The sequence below is a fragment of the Eucalyptus grandis genome, chromosome 2 (assembly GCF_016545825.1).
Source record: "Eucalyptus grandis isolate ANBG69807.140 chromosome 2, ASM1654582v1, whole genome shotgun sequence".
NCBI classification, from domain to species: Eukaryota; Viridiplantae; Streptophyta; class Magnoliopsida; order Myrtales; family Myrtaceae; genus Eucalyptus; species Eucalyptus grandis.
Window position 1 is genome coordinate 58,051,902 of NC_052613.1, and position 19,627 is coordinate 58,071,528.

Below are 19,627 nucleotides of genomic sequence, written 5' to 3' on the forward strand. Positions count from 1 at the left end.
ACTGATGTTGGGCTTGTAAAGCGCATTTCGTTTTACGGGCTTTAATTGGTCGGGCCCAAATTATAAGAAACCAAAATCCAACCCCGAGAGAGAACGGCGCGGTTCGTCTCGTCAGGTCTCTCCCTCCTTGAACCCCCCCATCCCTGAACCCTGCGCTCCTCCTCCTCCTCCTCCTCGATCGAGCAGCTCGAAGGCGGAGAAATGCTGCGGTCCATTCTCCGAGCCGGAGCCGCGACCGCGACGTCGAAATGCCGCCGCCCCCGCCTCGACCCCATCTCCTCTCCGACGCGTGCGGCGGCCGTGCTTCAATCGCACCTCTACTTGTCGACGAAGAACACTAAGTCGGCACTGACCAAAGCCAACAAGAAGGCCAAATCCAAAGGCGGTAAAGCCGACGACGCTTCTTCCGCGGCGGCCGACGAGCACGACGCCGCCTCCAGCGACGGAGCGAGGGCCCAGCGCCTCGCGCTCGACGAGAAGGATCCGTCGCTGGATGTGGGTCCCGGTGGCCGCCCTCTCTTCACCTCCGCCCCGTCCCTGTCGCAGCTCACTCGCAGAGACGCCTGCTCCTACTTCAAGCTCAGGTAGGTTGCTCTTCTTCCTCGCCCATGCGGTTGTGCGCGTGCTTGCCGTCGTTTTGAGAGGTCGAATGATTATTGGGCGGTGTTGGTGTATGGCAATAGCATAGACAAACTGAAGGAGGTGCTGCCGGAGGGTTTGCCCGCTGGGATGGAGAAGGAGTTCGAAGATTCTATGAGGAGCGCCGTGCTCGTGAGGCAGAGTTTCCTCGACCTTCGCGACAACTTCAGGCGCATTGTTGATCCCCCCATGTTTTCCGATGGCAAAGGTTGGTGCTTTCTTTGGTTAATCCCGATCTCCGGATATCTTGCCAAAAGAAAACAGTGTATGCACGTATTTCCAGAGGGTCAGTTTCTGATACGTCAGTGAGCCATTTTATCTTCTTCTGCTTATGAATATGAGTCCAAATTCTTAGGCCCGAAGGTCAGGAAGCAGATTGTCCTGGATGGTCCCGTAAGCTGTGGGAAGAGCATTGCGCTCGCCATGCTGGTTCACTGGGCTAGGGATGAAGGATGGCTGGTTTTTTATGCCCCCAGAGGCCGTGAGTGGACTCACGGAGGATTCTTCTACAAGAACCCGCAGACTGGTTTTTGGGATACTCCTTTGCAGGCTGAAAAAATTCTCAAGGCAAAATTTTCTTTTATTTCGTTCCATTTCACTTAAGATGCTTATCTAATGTGATCATTGGTAGCATGAGTTGCATTTTGGTTGACTTATTGTTCCAAACATGCTGGTGCTTTCTCTTATTATTAGTTTGCTATTTTGGTTATTTATCTGCAGGATTTCCGCAAGTGGAATGCATCGCACTTAAAAAAACTGCCTTGCCAAATTTATGATCCCATACCTTTGGGAGAGGGTGCTGGTGTTGGATGGATGAAAGGGGTCGATTCCATGACGATGCCTGAAGGTTCGACCCTGGATGATTTGGTCAAGACGGGAATCGATCATTCGCATGCTGCTGTCGGAGTGTTGGTCCGTTTGAGAAAAGAATTATCGCTAGTGAAAGATATCCCTGTGCTCATTGCTATAGATCAAGTGAGAAATACACTCCGTTTTCCTTTCTATTTGGCCATCCGACTTATTTTCCTTTTAAGACAGATCGATATAACAAGTTGTGGATTCCATTCATGTTGAGATCTTCTTTCTCAGTTATCTGTTTTTCATTGCTTTTGTTCACTTCTTGCTGTCGTGTGTTCCCAGTATAACAACTGGTTTACGTTCAGTGAGTATGAAGAGCCAGTTACAGTTCGATCCTGTCGACCAATACATGCTAAAGAGCTGGCCACTGTAAGTATCCACATGATCCTGAGATTGTTTAGGCTTCCTTTTGTAGTTTATTGTTGTGATCTTGACAATGGTTGTTGCTTGTAGCGCATTCATCAGACCCTATTATTGTTTCCATCAGTCGTTGAATGTAACTTGGGATTCGTATCCCATCATCTGGTGCCAACAGAATCTGTTTTGCTGAGGCTTAGGAACAATCTCCTCTTGTTTAAAAATGGCGTATGCATGTGCTGAATTATTTTCTCGCATCAGCAAGAATGTCTGCCATTTTTATGCTCATGATCACCTTCCTCCATTGGCCGCGCATTTGGTGTACTCAATGCCAATTGCAGGGTGTCGTTCAGCCAATCACATTTCTGAGGGCCTCACCTATGTTTGTGCAACTTGGAGATACTATGTACTTTCTTTGTAGCATAGTAGAAATTGCCATGATGTGATGATATGGGTCTTCTGTTCCACAAGTATGCATCACTGCTCATGCAAAGTTATAGAAAGCTTTGATGTTACATTGCTGCTCATGCCATATGGTCAAATGATGCTTTTATTAGACTTTGCTTTTACATCTGGCCACTTATGAGAGGGTTACTATTTTGTACTTCCAGGTAAATGCCTTTAGGACCATGATGCACGATGACATGATGGTTGGTGCTTTCTCTCATTCAACTGCTGTGGGAAAGCTGCGTAAAGAGCTGCCAGATGTTCCTATTGATGCTCGTTCGATGTTTCCACGATACAGCTTAGATGAAGCTGAAGCTGTTTGCCATTACTACCTAAGGTATGTGTGGTGATGCTTAGGTTATATGCTGTGGGGAATCAATTTTTGAATTTCGATTTTGTAAATCATGTTGTGGGTTTTACTTTACCATAGTAATGCTGCAAGATGTGGAACGACATGAGATAAGTCGAAACACTGGAAAATGAGACTTTGAGCTTAATGGCAAAGAGAAGTGACTTGCCTTGTGAAAACTGAGATAAGTTTCGGCAGATAAAATGTTGGTCCAGGGCTCCTAGCGAATATAATTACTCGTTCAGGATGTTTGATTTCCTTTAGTGGATAAGAGTTTTACAAACTGTGGTGACTATTGGACATCCATCTGTCGAAAGAAACACTTGAAAAATGTTCAACACTCCAATTCAATTTTCGTTTCTGGCAGGCAAAGGCTGGTATGGCGTGGGGCATTCTCTGAAGAGAGCTGGAAGAAAGTTTACTACTTATCACGTGGAAATGGATCCGAGATGAGATGGTTAATTCCTTTGATGCGATGATTCACTCAGTTAACATTGATGTCTTTCGATGTACTGTGGCTGGAACTGATGGAACTGGCATGAAATTTGTTTGGCCCGACCAGAGAAAGAGCAAGATATATAAATTTTTTTGACTGGATGCGTGCCAATGATTTGGTGTCGAAGATCACATGACTCATGTAAAAGATTCTTGCCTTTTGTTTAGCATGAAGTAGTTGTGCCATATGTAACTTCTTTTGTGGTTATGTAGATTAATAAGATGATTCTCTTTGGCTTGGAGATCAATGTGCTCAGTCAGTTTTTGCGTTTGATATGGTCAGTTTGTTTGATATGGTCAGTTTCGTTTGGTCGGTCGGATTTATGCACTAATTGGCAGCTTAATTAAAGTAAATCTTCTCCAAGCGCACAGACCAGTGGTTTTCCAAGGTCAAAGATAATTTGGATATTTTTAAACGCGGTAACTTCACCTATCATTTCAACAGGTTATGGGAAGTACATCTTGACATTAAAATTGAACCGTAAATCTTATATGGAGGAATGCAATTGAAGGATGCGGTGCAGCGATTTTTGAAGGCCACGCCACGCCCATAATTTGGGTTTGAGAGGAGTTCACTCGCAAGGGTTTTATGACTAGCAATGAAAATGTCTTTCAAATTTCCAAATTTCTTATTGGTCAACAGCGAACGTTTTTAGTGTTTGCGGACAAAGTATAAGCATTAACGGATAAATTAGAGAGAGGGCGCAACATTGTCCGTGCGTATTTACTTAGTGAAGTGTGAAGTGATATTTAGAATGATGACTATGTCGGTAACAGTTGAACGTGATCAGTAGCCCGTTCGCATGGAAAAGTAAGTCATGAAAAATGACCTGAATTTAGGACATGAATATTTTTTGACGTCGATCAAGTAAGTAACATCAATCACAAAACAATTTGGTAAATTTCGTAGATCAAAAAGTAGAGTTTGGAAGCAGCGGTGGTACTGGAATTCGAATGGGGGTCCAGTGATGCCATCATGGGCCCATTCACATTTGCCCCAATTCCAATTCCAATTCCAATTCCGACCGCAGCAAAAGTCGAGCTCGAGCGTCGAGTCTCCTCCTCGAGTAGCAGAAGGAGGAGGAGGAGGAGGAGGAGGAGAAGAAGATTAGTTTGGGTTGGGGAGCTCTGTCCCTCTCTCTATCTATCTATCCATCTCTCCGACTGCAGGCCAGCTCCCGTCTCCTTCCTCCTCCCTTAAACCCTACCAAACCCCTCCCGGCCGACGGCCATGAACCCGCCGCTCCTCACCGCCGCTCCTCCCTCCACCTCCACCTCCACCCTCCCTCTCCTCTCCTCTCCCTTCCTCACCCCCTCCCCCTCCCCCTCCTCCAGACGCCGCCGCCGCCGCCTCAGACTCTCTCGTCCCCGCGCCGCCCTCGATCAGCCCCCCGCCGCTTCCCCTCCGCGCGACTCCGACGTCTTCGGCGGCCCCAAGGAGCTCACCGGCATCCAACCCCTCGTCAGGAATTTGTCCCCTCCCGTGCGCTTAGCCGCCTCCGCCATTGCGGTGGCCGCTGCGGTGGCCGCTGGTTATCATCTCGGTTCTCGGTTCGGTGGCTCTCGCAATGCGGCTATCGGCGGGGCTGCTTTGCTCGGGGCCGCTGGTGGCGCCGCCGCTTACGCCGTGAAGGCTTGCGTGCCTGAGGTCGCCGCTGCCGATTTGCATAACTACGTCGCCAGCTGCGACGATCCTCAGGCTGTTAAGAAAGAGGACATTGAACTCATCGCCAGCAAGTCAGTGTTCCCTTCTAATCTACGTTTCTTGCTCCATGCCTTATTTCGTTGTTCCTGCGTTGGCGTTGTCACGGGGAGAATTCTCTCAGATTCCCCCACTGCGATTACTGCCGAATGAGGATTTGGGAAGTCCTCACTCGAGTCGTAATTGAAGAGCTTGCATTTTCATTTTGCTCGCTCAATGAAAATGTGGATTCTCTGATGTTACTACCTTCCCCCACCGCCCTTTTCATTTTCTATGCTTATTTACTTACGACGCCCCATCTTTCAGGTACGGTGTGAGCAAGCAAGATGCTGCTTTCAACGCAGAGCTCTGTGATTTATACCTCAGGTGAGCTTACACAACGATTTAACCATGCATCTCCTCTGCTTCTCGCACATACTTCTTATGCGCAAACAGATGGATTGGTGAAACTATAGAGAATTCCAAGTGGCTTTTGCTTTAACTGTTAAAGTTTGAAATTGGACTTTTATTTGGTATTGGTCACCTTAATTGTTCGATTACTTATAAAGATCTGGATTTAAAGTCACCCCCTTCTTTCTTATAATACTTTAGGAGACACACCATCTTTTCCGGCTTGGCAGCAAATGCAAACGGGAGCTGTTTTAGTTGCCTTTGAGTTGGTTGAATTACCTACCTTATCTTCCATGCAGGTTTGTTTCATCCGTTCTTCCTCCTGGAAATGAAGAACTTAAAGGAACTGAAGTTGATAAAATTGTCAAGTTTAAAAGTGCTCTGGGCATTGATGATCCAGAAGCAGCTGCCATGCATATGGAGGTGCTCTCACACTAGCTACTTTTTGAATGCTTAAGAATATTTAATTGCAATGGAAAGTATGATGAGTAGTCCCTAACTGATAATGTTTTTAGTTGTGTTCTTCCAGATTGGTAGGCGTATTTTCAGGCAAAGGCTCGAAACTGGGGATCGTGAAGATAATATAGAACAGCGTCGGGTATGAAAATATGAATGCCTGTAGTTATGCTACAAACATATTGTGCTGTGACTAGCATCCCTTTGCTATGTGTTGTATGGTACTTTATCACTTTTACATCCTCTTCAGTGCAGGCATTTCAAAAGCTGATATATGTTTCGACTCTTGTGTTTGGAGAAGCGTCAACTTTCCTTTTACCTTGGAAGCGTGTATTCAAAGTTACTGATGCCCAGGTATCAAGTCATCTATTAGGCAGTGTCTTCTTGGTGCTATGGTTATGGTTTGGCCTGGATAGTTACCTTTGTTGGAGTTTAGTGCCACATAGTTGCAAGATCAATCTCCTTCTGTTACTGTGCCCTATCAAAACTGCGCTTTTATGTATCACATTGATGACAGGCATTGCTCACATACCTGTAACATTCATCTCATCAATGTCTGTGCAGGTCGAGGTTGCTGTTCGGGATAATGCGCAGAGGTTGTATTCTTCCCAGCTGAAAGCAATTGGTAGAGGTCTGTGTAATTATACTGATCTAAAATAGTCATGAAATGCACAATCAATATGGTTCTGGTATTTTATGCTGAGAATAAGCAAAGTAATTTGGAGTTTTGTCCTGCCTTTTATTTTCGCAGCCTTGTCTTTTTATGGCTGCTGTTGCGCTTTGCCAGTTATGAATTTATAATGGTTTACTCATGTACTAATATTGATGTCTCTGTTAGATCTTAATGAGAACCAGCTTGAAAGTCTTCAGGCAGCGCAACTAATGTATCGACTGTCTGATGAGGTGACTTTACATCATCTAAAAAAATGAATTGGACAGTGATTTGCTTTTTGTGGCATTTCTTTCATTCACTTATTGGTGCAGCTTGCCGAGGATTTGTTTAAGGAACATACAAGAAAACTGGTTGAGGAGAATGTCTCAGCGGCTCTGAATGTGCTGAAATCAAGAACAAGATCAGCGTATGGTCCCCAGTCCCTTCTAGATGTTACTCAATATTGAATTGGGGTTTCTAGAGTTTATTTAAATGGTTTGTATCATATATCAGTCAGCTGGGGCATCCTTTCAGGAATTTTGGGAAAAAGTTGCTGCAATGACTTGTTGAGACAGAGAAAGAAACAATAATGATTTGAGGGCAATGCCTTCACTTTTAGTTGAGATAATCGGTGGTCATGTTTATTTGTTCGGGAGTTGTTTAGAGAGTGGTTCTTGCTTATTTTCTGCAAAAGGATTCTTGTCATCAACTTATAAAATTTTCATAAACCAGGAGAGGAGTAGCTCAAGCTGTCGAAGAGCTAGATAAGATTCTAGCATTTAATAACTTGCTTGTCTCATTTAAGAACCACCCAAACGCTGATGGCTTGGCTTGTGGGATTGCTCCAGCTTCCTTACTTGGTGAGGAACCTTGAATTTTTTGCGTCCATGCACCATTAAGTTTGTTGTCATGGGCAGTGACTGAATTACTAGTCTGTACCTCAGGTGGTGAATATGACAACGACAGAAAAATGGATGACTTGAAGCTCCTTTATAGAGCATATGTTGCAGATTCTTTGTCAAGTGGCCGTCTTGAACAAAGCAAGGTAAAAGAAACATTCTTACTGTTTCAATGGATTAATTGGTTTGTCATGCATGACATTGTCAAATACTGTGCTTTATAACCTATTTGTCTGCCCGTTACCTGCCTCTTCTTGCACATCACCTGGCCCATTTGGCTTCTTATATACTCACTTTTATTCTTTACTTATTTTTTAGCTGGATGCTTTGAGTCAAATGAGGAATATCTTTGGTTTGGGTAAACGTGAGGCTGAAGCTATCACGCTTGACGTAACTGCAAAGGTGTATCGTAAACGACTTCAACAGTCATTTACTGGTGGTGAATTGGAAGCTGTGGATAGTAAAGCAGTATTCCTCCAAAACCTATGTGAAGAGTTGCGATTTGATCCACAGAAGGCTAGTGAGATTCATGAAGGTATTTTCATTAATTTCCTATTCTAGAGCACTAATTGATAGTCATTCATGTGTGCTCTGTTCTTTTCTTTTTCCCTTATTTATGCTGTGGTTCAATGGTTCTTAAAGAATTGCTAGCAAAGGAACTTTCTTCCTGAGTAGAACACAGTGAATTTTGAAAATCGTAGATAGAAAGAAATTCAAGAATTTTGTGTCTGTGTGTTGCATGAAGCCATCATATGATACCCGATGACATCCTTTTTTATTTTCACATGTAGAAATTTACAGGCAGAAACTTCAGCAGTGTGTTGCTGATGGAGAACTGAGTGAAGAGGATGTTAAAGCTTTACTACGCTTACGGGTTATGCTCTGTATCCCTCAGCAAACTGTTGAAGCAGCTCACTCCAGTATATGTGGCAGTTTATTTGAGAAGGTAAACATTAGAACTGACTTCATGATGTTCCAACTTCACGTCTGACGCATGTTTTGTGCAATATATTTGTCTGCAAAGAAATTGGTTTGTCTGCACTTATTTACCTGAACTGTTAAATCCAGGTTGTGAAGGATGCGATTGCCTCAGGAGTGGATGGATATGATGCAGAAGTGAAGAAATCTGTGAGAAAAGCAGCTCATGGCTTGCGCTTGACAAGGGAGGCCGCCATGTCTATTGCCAGCACAGCTGTGAGTGTCTTCTTTTACAAGTCCTTTGCTTTTGGCAGACCTCTTTCTCTCTCTCTCTCTCTCTCTCACATGAAATGGATGAGACAGGCTGGATACCAAAATGGATTTCCATAGACATACTTGTGTTCAGGCTACAATGGGTCAACCTTAATTTTTGTCAAGGTTCATGCTGATTCTCTTGGAGTGCTGGCAACAATAGATGTTCTATCAATATTCTTAAGAAATATAACATAAAAGAAGTTTCATTTTCTAAATTTGGAATAACGTCTTCAATTAAAAGTCGATTTTCTGCATTCCTCTACCGCTGTATAGAAAGTGAAGTCATTTCACAAAAAGGGACTGGGATCTAAGAAGAAAGTTCCCTTTTTTGGTCATACACAACTGATCGATCTCTTCTCCTAATGGCATCTGTGTCTATCTCCTTTTCGTCCTTATGTTTTGTTGTGTGTTGCTGTCCCTTTCTCTGTTGCCTGGAATGCTGGTTTGGAAGTTAGACGATGTGTTTTGATTATTTGAAATGAATTTGCCTTGGATCCTGAAGATAGGTCACTTAATTAGTGAGCATGAATTTGACTCGGATTATGATATCCCCCATGGATTGATTTGCATGGACATGCATGGTGGTCCTGTGCTCATATGGGCATGCAGGCAGCTGCTAGATAGACTCTATGTCGTCAGGTGTATATTGTGAACTTGACTACATATGTCAATTTATACCAGTTAGCACCCTCTTGGTGGTATTTTGCTGTGAAGTTGACTAAACATATCGATGTATGCCCATTAGCACCCTCTTGGTGATATTTTGCTGTGAAGTCTGCTAACAAGAAAGATATGCGTGTCTTGCATGTAGCATCAGTTGACATTTGATCGTGTAACAATGTGCATGTACGTAGTTTTAAGTTTTGAGGATCTTTCTTTCAGTTTGTAAATTGTCTTGGGACAATTGAAAGATTCATGGTTACACATTTAATCCCAGCCAATCATAACCTTCGATCACCTTATCTCCATGCAGGTCAGAAAGATTTTCATCAATTACATTAAACGGGCACGAGCAGCTCAAAATCGTACTGAATCTGCTAGGGAGCTTAAAAAGATGATCGCCTTTAATACCTTGGTTGTTACTGAGCTGGTGGCAGACATAAAAGGGGAATCACCTGATACTGCATCTGAAGAAGCTGCTAAGGAGGTAGAAATAGAAATCGAAGAGGAGTGGGAGTCTCTCCAGACACTTAGAAAGATAAGACCCAGTAAAGAACTTACAGCCAAGTTAGGAAAGCAAGGCCAAACAGAGATAAATTTGAAGGATGATCTTCCAGAGAGGGACAGGACCGACCTCTATAAGACATATCTATTGTTTTGCCTGACTGGAGAAGTAACGAATATTCCCTTTGGAGCACAAATCACAACCAAAAAGGATGACTCTGAATTTGTATTGCTAAACCAGCTTGGCGGTATCCTTGGCTTGACTCCTAAGGAGATTGTGGAGGTCCACCGGGGTCTCGCCGAGCAGGCATTCAGGCAACAAGCAGAGGTGATATTAGCTGATGGTCAGCTGACGAAGGCTAGGATCGAGCAGCTGAATGAGGTGCAGAAGCAAGTTGGCTTGCCTCCGGAATATGCTCAGAAAGTAATTAAGAGCATTACAACTACAAAGATGGCAGCTGCAATAGAAACTGCTGTCAGTCAGGGGAGGCTCAATATAAAGCAGATCCGAGAACTGAAGGAAGCGAGCGTGGATTTAGATAGCATGATATCCAAGAGCCTGAGAGAGAACCTCTTCAAAAAAACTGTGGATGAAATATTCTGTTCAGGTACCGGTGAATTTGATGAGGTGGAAGTTTATGAGAAAATACCAGCCGACCTGAATATCAATGCCGACAAAGCTAGGGAGGTGGTTCGCGAGCTGGCTCGAAGTAGATTGTCAAATTCGCTCATTCAAGCCGTGGCCTTGTTGAGGCAAAGGAATCGACCGGGAGTGGTATGGACTCAACCGAGTTTGTCGTCCTATGTTCTTCTACCAGTCGTGAGCTGTAAATTTTGAGGGTTGATATGTTGGCTAGGATGATGTGCCTCCTTTTTAAGCCTGTTTCGATCGTTTTGTGCAGGTTTTGTCTCTCAATGATCTGCTGGCATGTGACAAAGCAGTGCCGGCGGAGCAGCTGTCTTGGGAAGTGCCAGAAGAACTGGCAGACTTGTTTGCTATATACATGAAGAGCGAGCCTGCTCCAGAGAAACTATCGAGATTGCAGCATCTGCTTGGCATCAGCGATTCGGCCGCAGCGGCTATTCGAGAGATGGGAGACGGAGTAATTCAAATTGGTGCAGAGGAGGAAGAGTTTGCTTTCTGAGTATTTTCTTTTTTCTTTTCTTTTCATTTCGATTTTCCTTATGCATCGACGGGACTTTCTTTTGGCCCAATGTGCGGGGGGTCCGTTGCTCAATTTGCATCTGCTCTCTCAATTTGTATCTCCATCGTTCGAGGCGTGACGGGGAGCTGTTGAGATTTTGGTTTATATCTCTAGATTTATCGAAATAACAGATCACTCTGAGACTTATTATTGATCCCAACTGTTCCCTGCATAACTTTGTATCTACTCATCGCGCATCAATTCCGCAAATTTACGATGGGGGCTCGAGCCTAATCTTATCGAGAGGAAAAGAAAAGTGGAGGGGCCCTGGGGGCCTCATATGCATAATTTGGTACTTAAATACACATCTCGAAGAATGTTTCAAGCAATCTAACAAGACGTAGCTTCGACTTGACTCGAGGAAGACGACGAATAGAGAGAATAGGGGGGTTGGATTTCAGTTTTCGAGTGGCTGAGAATCAAGCTTGATGAATATTGCGGATGGCAGCGTTGATGCTCTTGCAATCATAATCCATTATCTTCGACCAGTTATCGAAGTCCCCAATTTCCTGTGGCGCGAAACATACGTTAACACGAGTGCGTGGGGGGTGGGGTGGGTTTGTAAAAAAGCAATCCGAACTTGGCAAGGTGGGGGGGTCCAAAGACAGACCTTGACGGCGGAGTTGAGAGCATGAGTGGAGGCGAGCCAGTGATCGGTCTGCTTCGTGAAGCGGGAGACGGTGGCGGCCAAAGCCCGAATCTCGAGCTCGATGCGCTTTTGGTTGAGGAAGGCCTCCTGCACCCCTCCGTTCACCGTCTGCACCAGCAGATCCGACACCGCAGCTGCGCTCCTGATTGCGTCTTTCTTGGCCTTCTCGGCGCGGTCTCGGAGGAGGACCTTGCTGTGGTGGTGATCGTGGATTAGGCCGAGCAGAGAAGCTTCCAAGGCTCCGCCGCCGCCGCCCACGGGATGGCGATCTGCCAGGGATGGCTCCGATCCAGATGGAGACAAGACCCGCGTCCGAGCAAGTGGTAGCTGCGGTGAGTACATTCTCTCTCTCTCTCTCTCTCGCTCTAGGGGGAAGAGGGGGCGTCGCACCATATCGCTGTCCTGACTTTGAGTTGGGCTGGGGGGGTGGGCAGCGGAGCCCAGTCCACATCCACCGACGGTGAAGGCCCAAAAACAGAGAAAACGAGTGATTGAGAAAGACATGAATAATTGGATGAGCGATGACGGGGTGCCTGACCTGTCTTGTTTCATTCGTAATAGGACTATTCTCATGGAATTTAGAAGTGGGGCCCCCAACCCATAAGTCTAGTTCTACTCTTTGGCTCCAAAAATTAAATGCTTCTTCCCTCACCCCATCCGTCTTTTTGCCGACGGACTTGCGAGAGAGAGAGAGAATGGTGGTGGGGTACCCCATCAGCTCCTATAATGCCGACTCGTTTTCACGAAATTTCGAAAGGAGGCTTCTTATTCCATGTCGCTTCTGGTTCTAAATTTATTATTAGGTTAGGAAATAGCTCAACGTCGTGCATTTTGCGACGTCCCCTCCGCCCTTCCTTCTACGGGCTTCGGCATTATTGTCCCTTTGCTCCCGGTCATGTCCCGTTAACGACGCCCACTGACTTTGATTAATGTTTGTTTCCTCAAAAGGAATATCCTTTGCCTCTCGTCCCATGCAATTCTCGAGAGGGACGCGAAATGAAGGAGAGGCCACTTCCACCCCTGCCCCCACCTTCTCTATGCTAAGACAAGAGAAAGAGATGCGTTGGTCCCCCGGATTTAATGACACCCGATCCTCATCTTCATAACCATCGCTTCACTTTTAACTGGACGGTTCTGCTTTTCCCGATTCCTGATCCCCATCTCGTGCGGCTCCCCTTTCATCCTTACTTTTCTCATCCTCCCCATTTCTCCCTCGTGGGTCGTGGCGGCGACCTTTTCCATTTCTCGTACATCCATATGTACATTTACTTTTTAGTACATATGGAGCATGACATGATTGACCAGGGCAAATCTTACACGCGCCTACTTAAGTCCTTTCCGTTTCCACCATTGAATAATAACATGATTTCCTCCACCAATGCTTCACGTTTCGATTGCTGGTGCACTGTGCAATGTGAGGTAGAAAAGAAAATACAAGATATCGGATTAAACTAACGGCTTTGGTTTGATGATCTGTCTTATGTGCGGTCAATTCCTCACGCCCCCAAGGACAAGCAAGTTTGTGTTTTGACTGTCCACTCGGCTTGCATCTTACTTGGCCCCTGAATTTAGTGAATTATTCTACAACTCAATTTTAACTACCTAATTAAGTGACCTTCTTTGTCCCAGAAGAAAGATATTGGATGAGATTTTGTCTTTCAAAAACAATCACAAGCACCGCTTTTAATGAAAAAGCACTGACTAACGGTGGGTAGATACAAGGAAAAAAAGAACAGCAGTGGTCAACATCAATGGTTCTTGGCGGCCAAGACGGGAGTATAGAAAGGTCATTAGATTGGTGAGTCACAAGTTGGATCACATAAAGAAGATAAGCTATATATATATGGATGATATTCGATTAAACAAAATATTTGTTGGACGAAGTTTCCTCCGGTCAAGAATGGAGGAAGACATCATTTGATAAAGAGTAGTCATGCACCAATGACAATGATGATGGTCCTGACTCACCCACAATAAGTATTAATTAGTGTCCAAGTTTGGGGAGATCCAGGCACACATTAGTTGATACAATGATTTGTGTTTTTCTCCAGAGTAATGAGAAACATTAATGACAATATTTCCTTGGTAAACCGATTCTAGCATAGGAGTATTTATGGATTCCACTTGAAGCTTGTTTTTTAGATAATATGGAAATTACGTTAACAAAAACGTGCTCATAGTGAATTTTTTTTTCATGGAATAAGGGTAATAACACTAATTGGTTTTAGTATCAAATTCTGTAGGAATTTATTCAAAAGAGGACAAAATGTCGATGTCTTCGCTTAAATCCGGAGAGGTCGCGACGCTTCTCAACAAGAGAAGTGTAGGTGGTTGCGTATGGCAGAGAGCATGGCGGCGAACGGTACAGTGGAAGAAACTGCCCAGGGAAAGGCGTGCCTGCACGCAATTCGCAAAGGGCTGATGGACATGGGATGGCCCTACACCTTTTTGGCATTTCGAATCCCCTGGGCCCCGGGAATTCGAAAAATCAACCATTTCACGTTTCCATCATCAGTCAAATTCAATCGAAATCTAGAACCCCCACCTTTTCATCACATTATATTTTTCTACGACGTGGAATTTTCAAGCCGTGCATTGGCTGGTCCGAGAGATTGGGTGAACCTGCCTCCGACAAAACTTCTTGTTGATGAGATGTCTATAAAACCCGTTCCATCTCCCATGCAAAAGTTCACATTCTTATCCGTTTGATCACCCTTGGCTACGAAAATGGCTAGTCATCATCCGATTTGGATAACTGTCGTGATAGTTTTTGTAACCGCACTCGGGTGGGGAAGTGCCTCCGCGCAACTCTCTACAAACTTCTACTCCAAAAGTTGTCCCAATGGTTTGAGCACGGTGAAATCTGTTGTCCAGTCCGCGGTGTCGAAAGAGCGCCGCATGGGTGCTTCTCTCCTTCGCCTCTTCTTTCATGATTGCTTCGTCAACGTAATCTTTCCTTCCTCCCTCCCTCCCTTTTTCCCAAATTTCTACCTGTTCTCTATATATGCACCCCTGCCTGCCACGACCTTTTTTTACCCTAAAAACCAGAGCCTTATGTCGTAAACGATGCGAAACAATTTGCCTAGACACTGGCTTTCTTTCTTTTTTCTTTTTTTTTGAATAAATAGATAAATAAAAGTCTATTTGAATTTCAATATTATCTACCATCGAAAAATAACATGATAATTTTCATGCAGACTAATCTCTGTATGCAGAATTTTTTTTAAAATTAATTTGAAAGTTAATAGGAAAGCATCATCGACCCTTCAATATTTAATATTTGTGAACTTCTCCAAGACGAATCACTTCCTTTTTAGTGGATCGTCGATGAGTCAGTCCTGTTCAAAGACATGCATGGCTTGACATGGTTAGTTTTGCACCGACCGAAAATAGGGGTGCGATGGCTCGATACTCCTGGACGACACATCCTCGTTCCAAGGGGAGAAGACGGCTCGCCCAAATAATAAGTCTTTGAGAGGATACAACGTCATCGACCGGATCAAGTCCAAGGTGGAGTCCGCCTGTCCAGGTGTGGTCTCTTGCGCAGACATCGTGGCCATTGCTGCTCGCGACTCGGTTGTCCTAGTATGTGTTGCAATCGATATATAGCTAGTTGCGCCTTTAGTCTGAGCTCCTAATTTACTCTTATTATCAATTGATGGTGATGGGATATTTGAAGCTGGGCGGGCCAAGTTGGGAAGTGAAACTGGGAAGAAGAGATGCGAGGACCGCGAGCTTCTCACTCGCCAACAGCGGAGCCCTTCCCCCTCCAACTTCAACGCTCTCCAACCTCATCTCTCTTTTCCAAGCTCAAGGCCTCTCCACCAGGGACATGGTTGCCTTGTCTGGTACGTGTTTAATATTGCAGTCTCTGGCCTCGCTCCATTGCTAGGTCGCTCATGGGTCATGCATGGGCGTGCGTTGCAGGGTCTCACACCATAGGGCAGGCAAGGTGCACAAGCTTCAGACCTCACATATACAACGACAGCAACATCGACAGCGCCTTTCGCAAGACTAGGCAGGGCCAGTGCCCCTTTGGGTCTGGGGACAACAACCCGGCTCCTCTCGACCTCCGATCGCCCACCGCCTTCGACAACGCCTACTTCAAGAACCTGCTCAGCAACAAGGGCCTTCTTCGCTCGGACCAGGAGCTCTTCAATGGTGGATCCACTGACTCTCTCGTCAAGACGTACTCCAACAACCCCAAGACCTTCAACTCTGATTTTGCTTCCGCCATGATCAAGATGGGTGACATCAAACCCCTCAAGGGTTCCCAAGGCGAAATTCGGAAGATCTGTAGCAAGGTCAATTAGAGTCTCCACAACTCGTCTCACCACTCGGGGTTGTGGAAAGGATGAGGTTTATTTATTCTCTCTAATATTTAGTAAAAAACCAGGATTGACTATATGCAAGGCGAATGCCCCCGACCAAACAGATTTGTCTGGGTGGGGGTAGAAGTATTTTGTCGTCGAACAAGGGTAACTTTGTTTTCTGTATCTAGTCGTCTGCTTTTGAGATTTCTCAGGGGAAATAAAACACTGAACAATTCAACTTTTGTCCTTATACACCCGGAGTAAATGCCATTTTTCTACGATTGACCAGTTTGATTTATGTAAGCACCAACAATAATTCGCCGTACAAATGCCAGTTTGACTTTAAGGATTACTTATCAATGTTCTAGCCAAAATTGAAGAAAAGTTATCTCAAACTTCACAACAATAAGAAAAAAAAACTGCCAATCAATTTTAATGGCCTAAAATGTCCATAACATTTTAAAGAAGTTCGAGATGTTCAGTATTAAGTAAAGCCAGACCTCAAATCGAGTCATAACATATACTCTACGTTACTACTGCGCATCATCAGGGAAACTCTTCTTTCATTGAAGTGGAAAAAACTGAAAATTCCTCAGTAAGACAACCGGTACAAGCACCAGGCCCGACCCTGCTAAGCCCACAGTCAAGCCCTCCATTTACACCGAAACCTACATGACATTAGTACCTGAACCAAACTTTAAGTTTGGGTAGGCAGGTCTGCTCATGTTTAGTGTTGGGTAATCCAACTTTCATCTGTAAGCCCAACCATTCTAGCCTTTTAGACATTTGGGCAGACTCCAATGGTGGCTGATGAGCCACCGCGACCATCACGAAGCTTGAAAGGCCATCAAGATATTTTTCGGGAAACATATAATGAACTTGATGATATACTTTAGTACTCCATGATTTGCTTGACTAGATGAACGGCATGGTATTTTGAAAGAAATCTAGAATTAAGCCCCAAAAGAACCGATCTTTACCCGTGTAGCCCCCATTTTCAATTTCAGGGAGGCAAGCACATTCCACACGCAAAATGATCATCGCGCAATTTCCTATTGAACGTCAGCATCTTTAGCTTTTCTCTCTTTTATTTGACTATAGATCCAAAGACTTGCGATCGAGCTGAGTAGTGAATCACAGTCATTGGATGCTCACTCGAAAGGACAGACTTGAAATGTGAGCAGTTCCTCTAGTGCCCCTTGAGCTAGCTTAACGAACAACTTGCAGCTCACTTTTCCGAGACCCACGTGATTTGCAAAGGTCTTGCAACATACGTGAGAATATGTGCAAATTGTAATCGGTATATACGTCTCAGAACGTCCCTATTATGCTCATGAACTTTACAATCTGTTAACTTAATGTGACGTGGGACAAAAGTCAGCATAAGAATATGATCATCATTGCAAGATCCATCACGCCGAAATAATGCTTGAAATGATCAAATCATAGAAAAAGAGAGTGAAGTTACTGGGGAATCTAGATCAGATCACAATACAGGAGCCGCAAAGAAATATCTAAGAGGAAGTGGTTCTTCTCAACCTTGTGTCTAATGAGAACAGGCGCAAGTCAAACAGTCTAGTACAATAGCTTCTGTGTGGATACTAAGAGTGATACGAAAAAGATTCGAAGATCAGATTTGTTCAAGTAATGAACATTATTATTTTCGCTAGAGATGGAGCTATAGGTGGTGGTGCAGGTCGGGGTAGTGAATAAAGAAGAAGTGGAAGAGGAGGAGGAAGACGATGAGGGCACGACTAAAGACGGGGGTGGCGGAGGAGGAGGAGAGGGGTCGGGAGGTGCATTAGTGGAAGAAGAGGAAGAAAGGGTCGGAGGAGAAACAACAGAAACAGCCAAAGGCAGCAGTAGGATTAAGAGCGGTTCTAGAATGAAGAACACCAACATTGGATTGTATACGTTAAAATTATGTCTCGAGTTTTTTTCGCTGGAAAAGAAGAAATATAAAAATAAGATAAAAGAAGGGAAACTTTCTTCTTTGCTGCTCCGGAAGCCAAATTATTTTATGGGGTCCATTGGGCCAAAATTCAACTTCATTGCTTGCCTGCAAGAGCCGAATTCTTCTTGAGCCATGGTGGGGCCCAAACTTTGGGCACACAATTTTTCACGCGCGTGGGTTTCGTTTACATGATGAAGAAGAGGAAAGAAGCGTCTGTATGTGGAGAAAAAAAAAATCTGGTGGGCCCAAGTCAAGAATTTGACTTTTTGGGGCACAAGTATAAAACGGAAAAAAAAACCCTACGTACTAGAGCGCCCGTCCGACGAAGAACGAAGCCGCACAAGAGAACCTACGTTCACGTGTACGTCTGCCGAAGAGAACCGCACGTCAAAGTGACGATTGAGCAGCGTGCGCGTTATACTTTGAGCCAAGGGACGCACGATAATTTTGTGCTGTGAATTTATTCTCAAGTGAGTTGTTTATTTATAAACACTTTGAGTTTTTGATTAAATTTAGGTGTGTGAAACACTTGAGCGTTTGAGCGACTGTAAACTCCGATACTCCGATTATAGTGGATTATTTGCTGCTGGCTCTCCCCGTGGACGTAGGTATCGATACTCGGATCGAATCACGTAAATTTCCGGTGTCCTTATTTTTCTCATTTATTTCTCTGGTGATTTCGTGTTGACGTAAATTCCAAGATCTTGTTATTTCCGCGTATTATATCCAAACAATTGGTATCAGAGCATGGGGTTGGATTTCTTGATTGTGATTTGAGGTTTTGCTTGTCTGATTATTATCTGGAAATTCTGTTATTGCAATTATGTCTAAGAGGAAATCTAAGATTGAGAAGTTTGATGGGAGAAATAACTTTGTGTTATGGAGTATCAATATGCGAGCTTTATTGACAACACAAGGTTTGGTCAAAGCACTAGATGGTGAAGATGAGTTGCCGATTATAATGAAAGCTTCAGAGAGGGTAGAGCTGATGGAAAAAGAAAAAAGTATAATCCTATTAAATTTGTTAGATGAGATCTTACTAGAGGTTATTGAGGAGAAGGATGTCGCAGCATTATGGGCAAAACTTCAAACACTCTATGTGAAGAAATGTTTGAACAATCGCTTATACATGTTGAAGAAGATGTTTTAATTTAGATATACTGAAGGTATGTCTATCATAACTCATCTAGATAAATTTAATAAACTAATGTTGAATCTGAAGAATGTCAGTAAGATAATTGATGATGAAGAACATAGCATGATGTTGTTAGCCTCTTTACTAGAGTCATGGAAGCACTTTACTGATTCACTGTTGTAGGGGCGTACTACGATTACCTCAGAAGAGGTAAAGTCCGCCTTATTCTCTAAGGAGTGGCAGAGAAAGTTGCGAGATGACGGTCTAGCGAAAGGAGCAGCGCAAGCACTGACGATTCGAGGTAGAGAACAACATCGAGAGCCTAGTAGTAGCAGAGGTAAAAGCAGACTAAAATCACGTAATAGAAAGTCTAAGGGACGCATGAAGTGCTTTGAGTGTCACGAGGAGGGGCACATCATGAGAGATTGTCTAAAGCGGAAAAAATAAAGTTGATAAGCAAAATGCCACAAGCAGTGTGACAAACGTTGCTAAGGGGAGCAATAGGGATGCATAAGTTGTTTTGTGCGTGACTGCTACTTCGTCAGGAGACGAATGGGTGTTAAATTCGAGGTGTTCTTATCACATGACGCCTCATAAGAACTGGTTTACTACTTACCAAGTTGCAGATGGTGGTAAGGTTCTTTTGGGGAATAATGTAGTATGTAAGGCTATGGGGATAGGGACAATTTGGATTCGGATGCACGATGGGGTGATTCGCACATTGACAGAT

General features: G+C 44.2%; 4 protein-coding genes across 5 annotated transcripts; 3 read left to right on the forward strand and 1 right to left on the reverse strand.

Annotated features, from left to right (window-relative positions):
* Positions 1-103: 103 nt before the first annotated feature.
* LOC104434127 lies at positions 104-3,393 on the forward strand. Its single transcript, XM_010047096.3, has 7 exons — positions 104-584; positions 684-847; positions 995-1,206; positions 1,360-1,614; positions 1,780-1,866; positions 2,466-2,638; positions 3,018-3,393. Exons 1-7 carry the CDS (start codon positions 202-204, stop codon positions 3,127-3,129), a joined length of 1,386 nt encoding a protein of 461 aa, XP_010045398.1. The 5' UTR covers positions 104-201; the 3' UTR covers positions 3,130-3,393.
* Positions 3,394-4,201: 808 nt separating this feature from the next.
* LOC104434133 (protein TIC110, chloroplastic) lies at positions 4,202-11,000 on the forward strand. 2 transcript variants are annotated; one of them, XM_010047102.3, is made up of 15 exons: positions 4,202-4,882; positions 5,154-5,213; positions 5,537-5,660; positions 5,767-5,835; positions 5,949-6,047; positions 6,258-6,324; positions 6,532-6,596; positions 6,678-6,772; positions 7,078-7,205; positions 7,290-7,390; positions 7,563-7,779; positions 8,036-8,190; positions 8,313-8,438; positions 9,451-10,416; positions 10,544-11,000. In XM_010047102.3, the coding sequence occupies exons 1-15, from the start codon at positions 4,377-4,379 to the stop codon at positions 10,784-10,786; spliced, it is 3,021 nt and encodes a 1,006-aa protein (XP_010045404.2). In that variant the 5' UTR covers positions 4,202-4,376; the 3' UTR covers positions 10,787-11,000. The 2 variants fall into 2 exon arrangements, with proteins under 2 accessions (XP_010045404.2, XP_010045405.2); XM_010047103.3 differs by having other exon boundaries at positions 6,258-6,318.
* A 98-nt stretch (positions 11,001-11,098) lies between these two features.
* Positions 11,099-11,876, reverse strand: LOC104434132 (biogenesis of lysosome-related organelles complex 1 subunit 1). Its single transcript, XM_010047101.3, has 2 exons — positions 11,457-11,876; positions 11,099-11,355 (listed from the first exon to the last, which is right to left on the reverse strand). The coding sequence occupies exons 1-2, from the start codon at positions 11,835-11,837 to the stop codon at positions 11,266-11,268; spliced, it is 471 nt and encodes a 156-aa protein (XP_010045403.1). The 5' UTR covers positions 11,838-11,876; the 3' UTR covers positions 11,099-11,265.
* A 2,219-nt stretch (positions 11,877-14,095) lies between these two features.
* On the forward strand, positions 14,096-16,060 carry LOC104434130 (peroxidase 4-like). Its single transcript, XM_010047099.3, has 4 exons — positions 14,096-14,441; positions 14,889-15,080; positions 15,175-15,343; positions 15,423-16,060. The coding sequence occupies exons 1-4, from the start codon at positions 14,223-14,225 to the stop codon at positions 15,806-15,808; spliced, it is 966 nt and encodes a 321-aa protein (XP_010045401.1). The 5' UTR covers positions 14,096-14,222; the 3' UTR covers positions 15,809-16,060.
* The last annotated feature ends 3,567 nt before the right edge of the window (positions 16,061-19,627 follow it).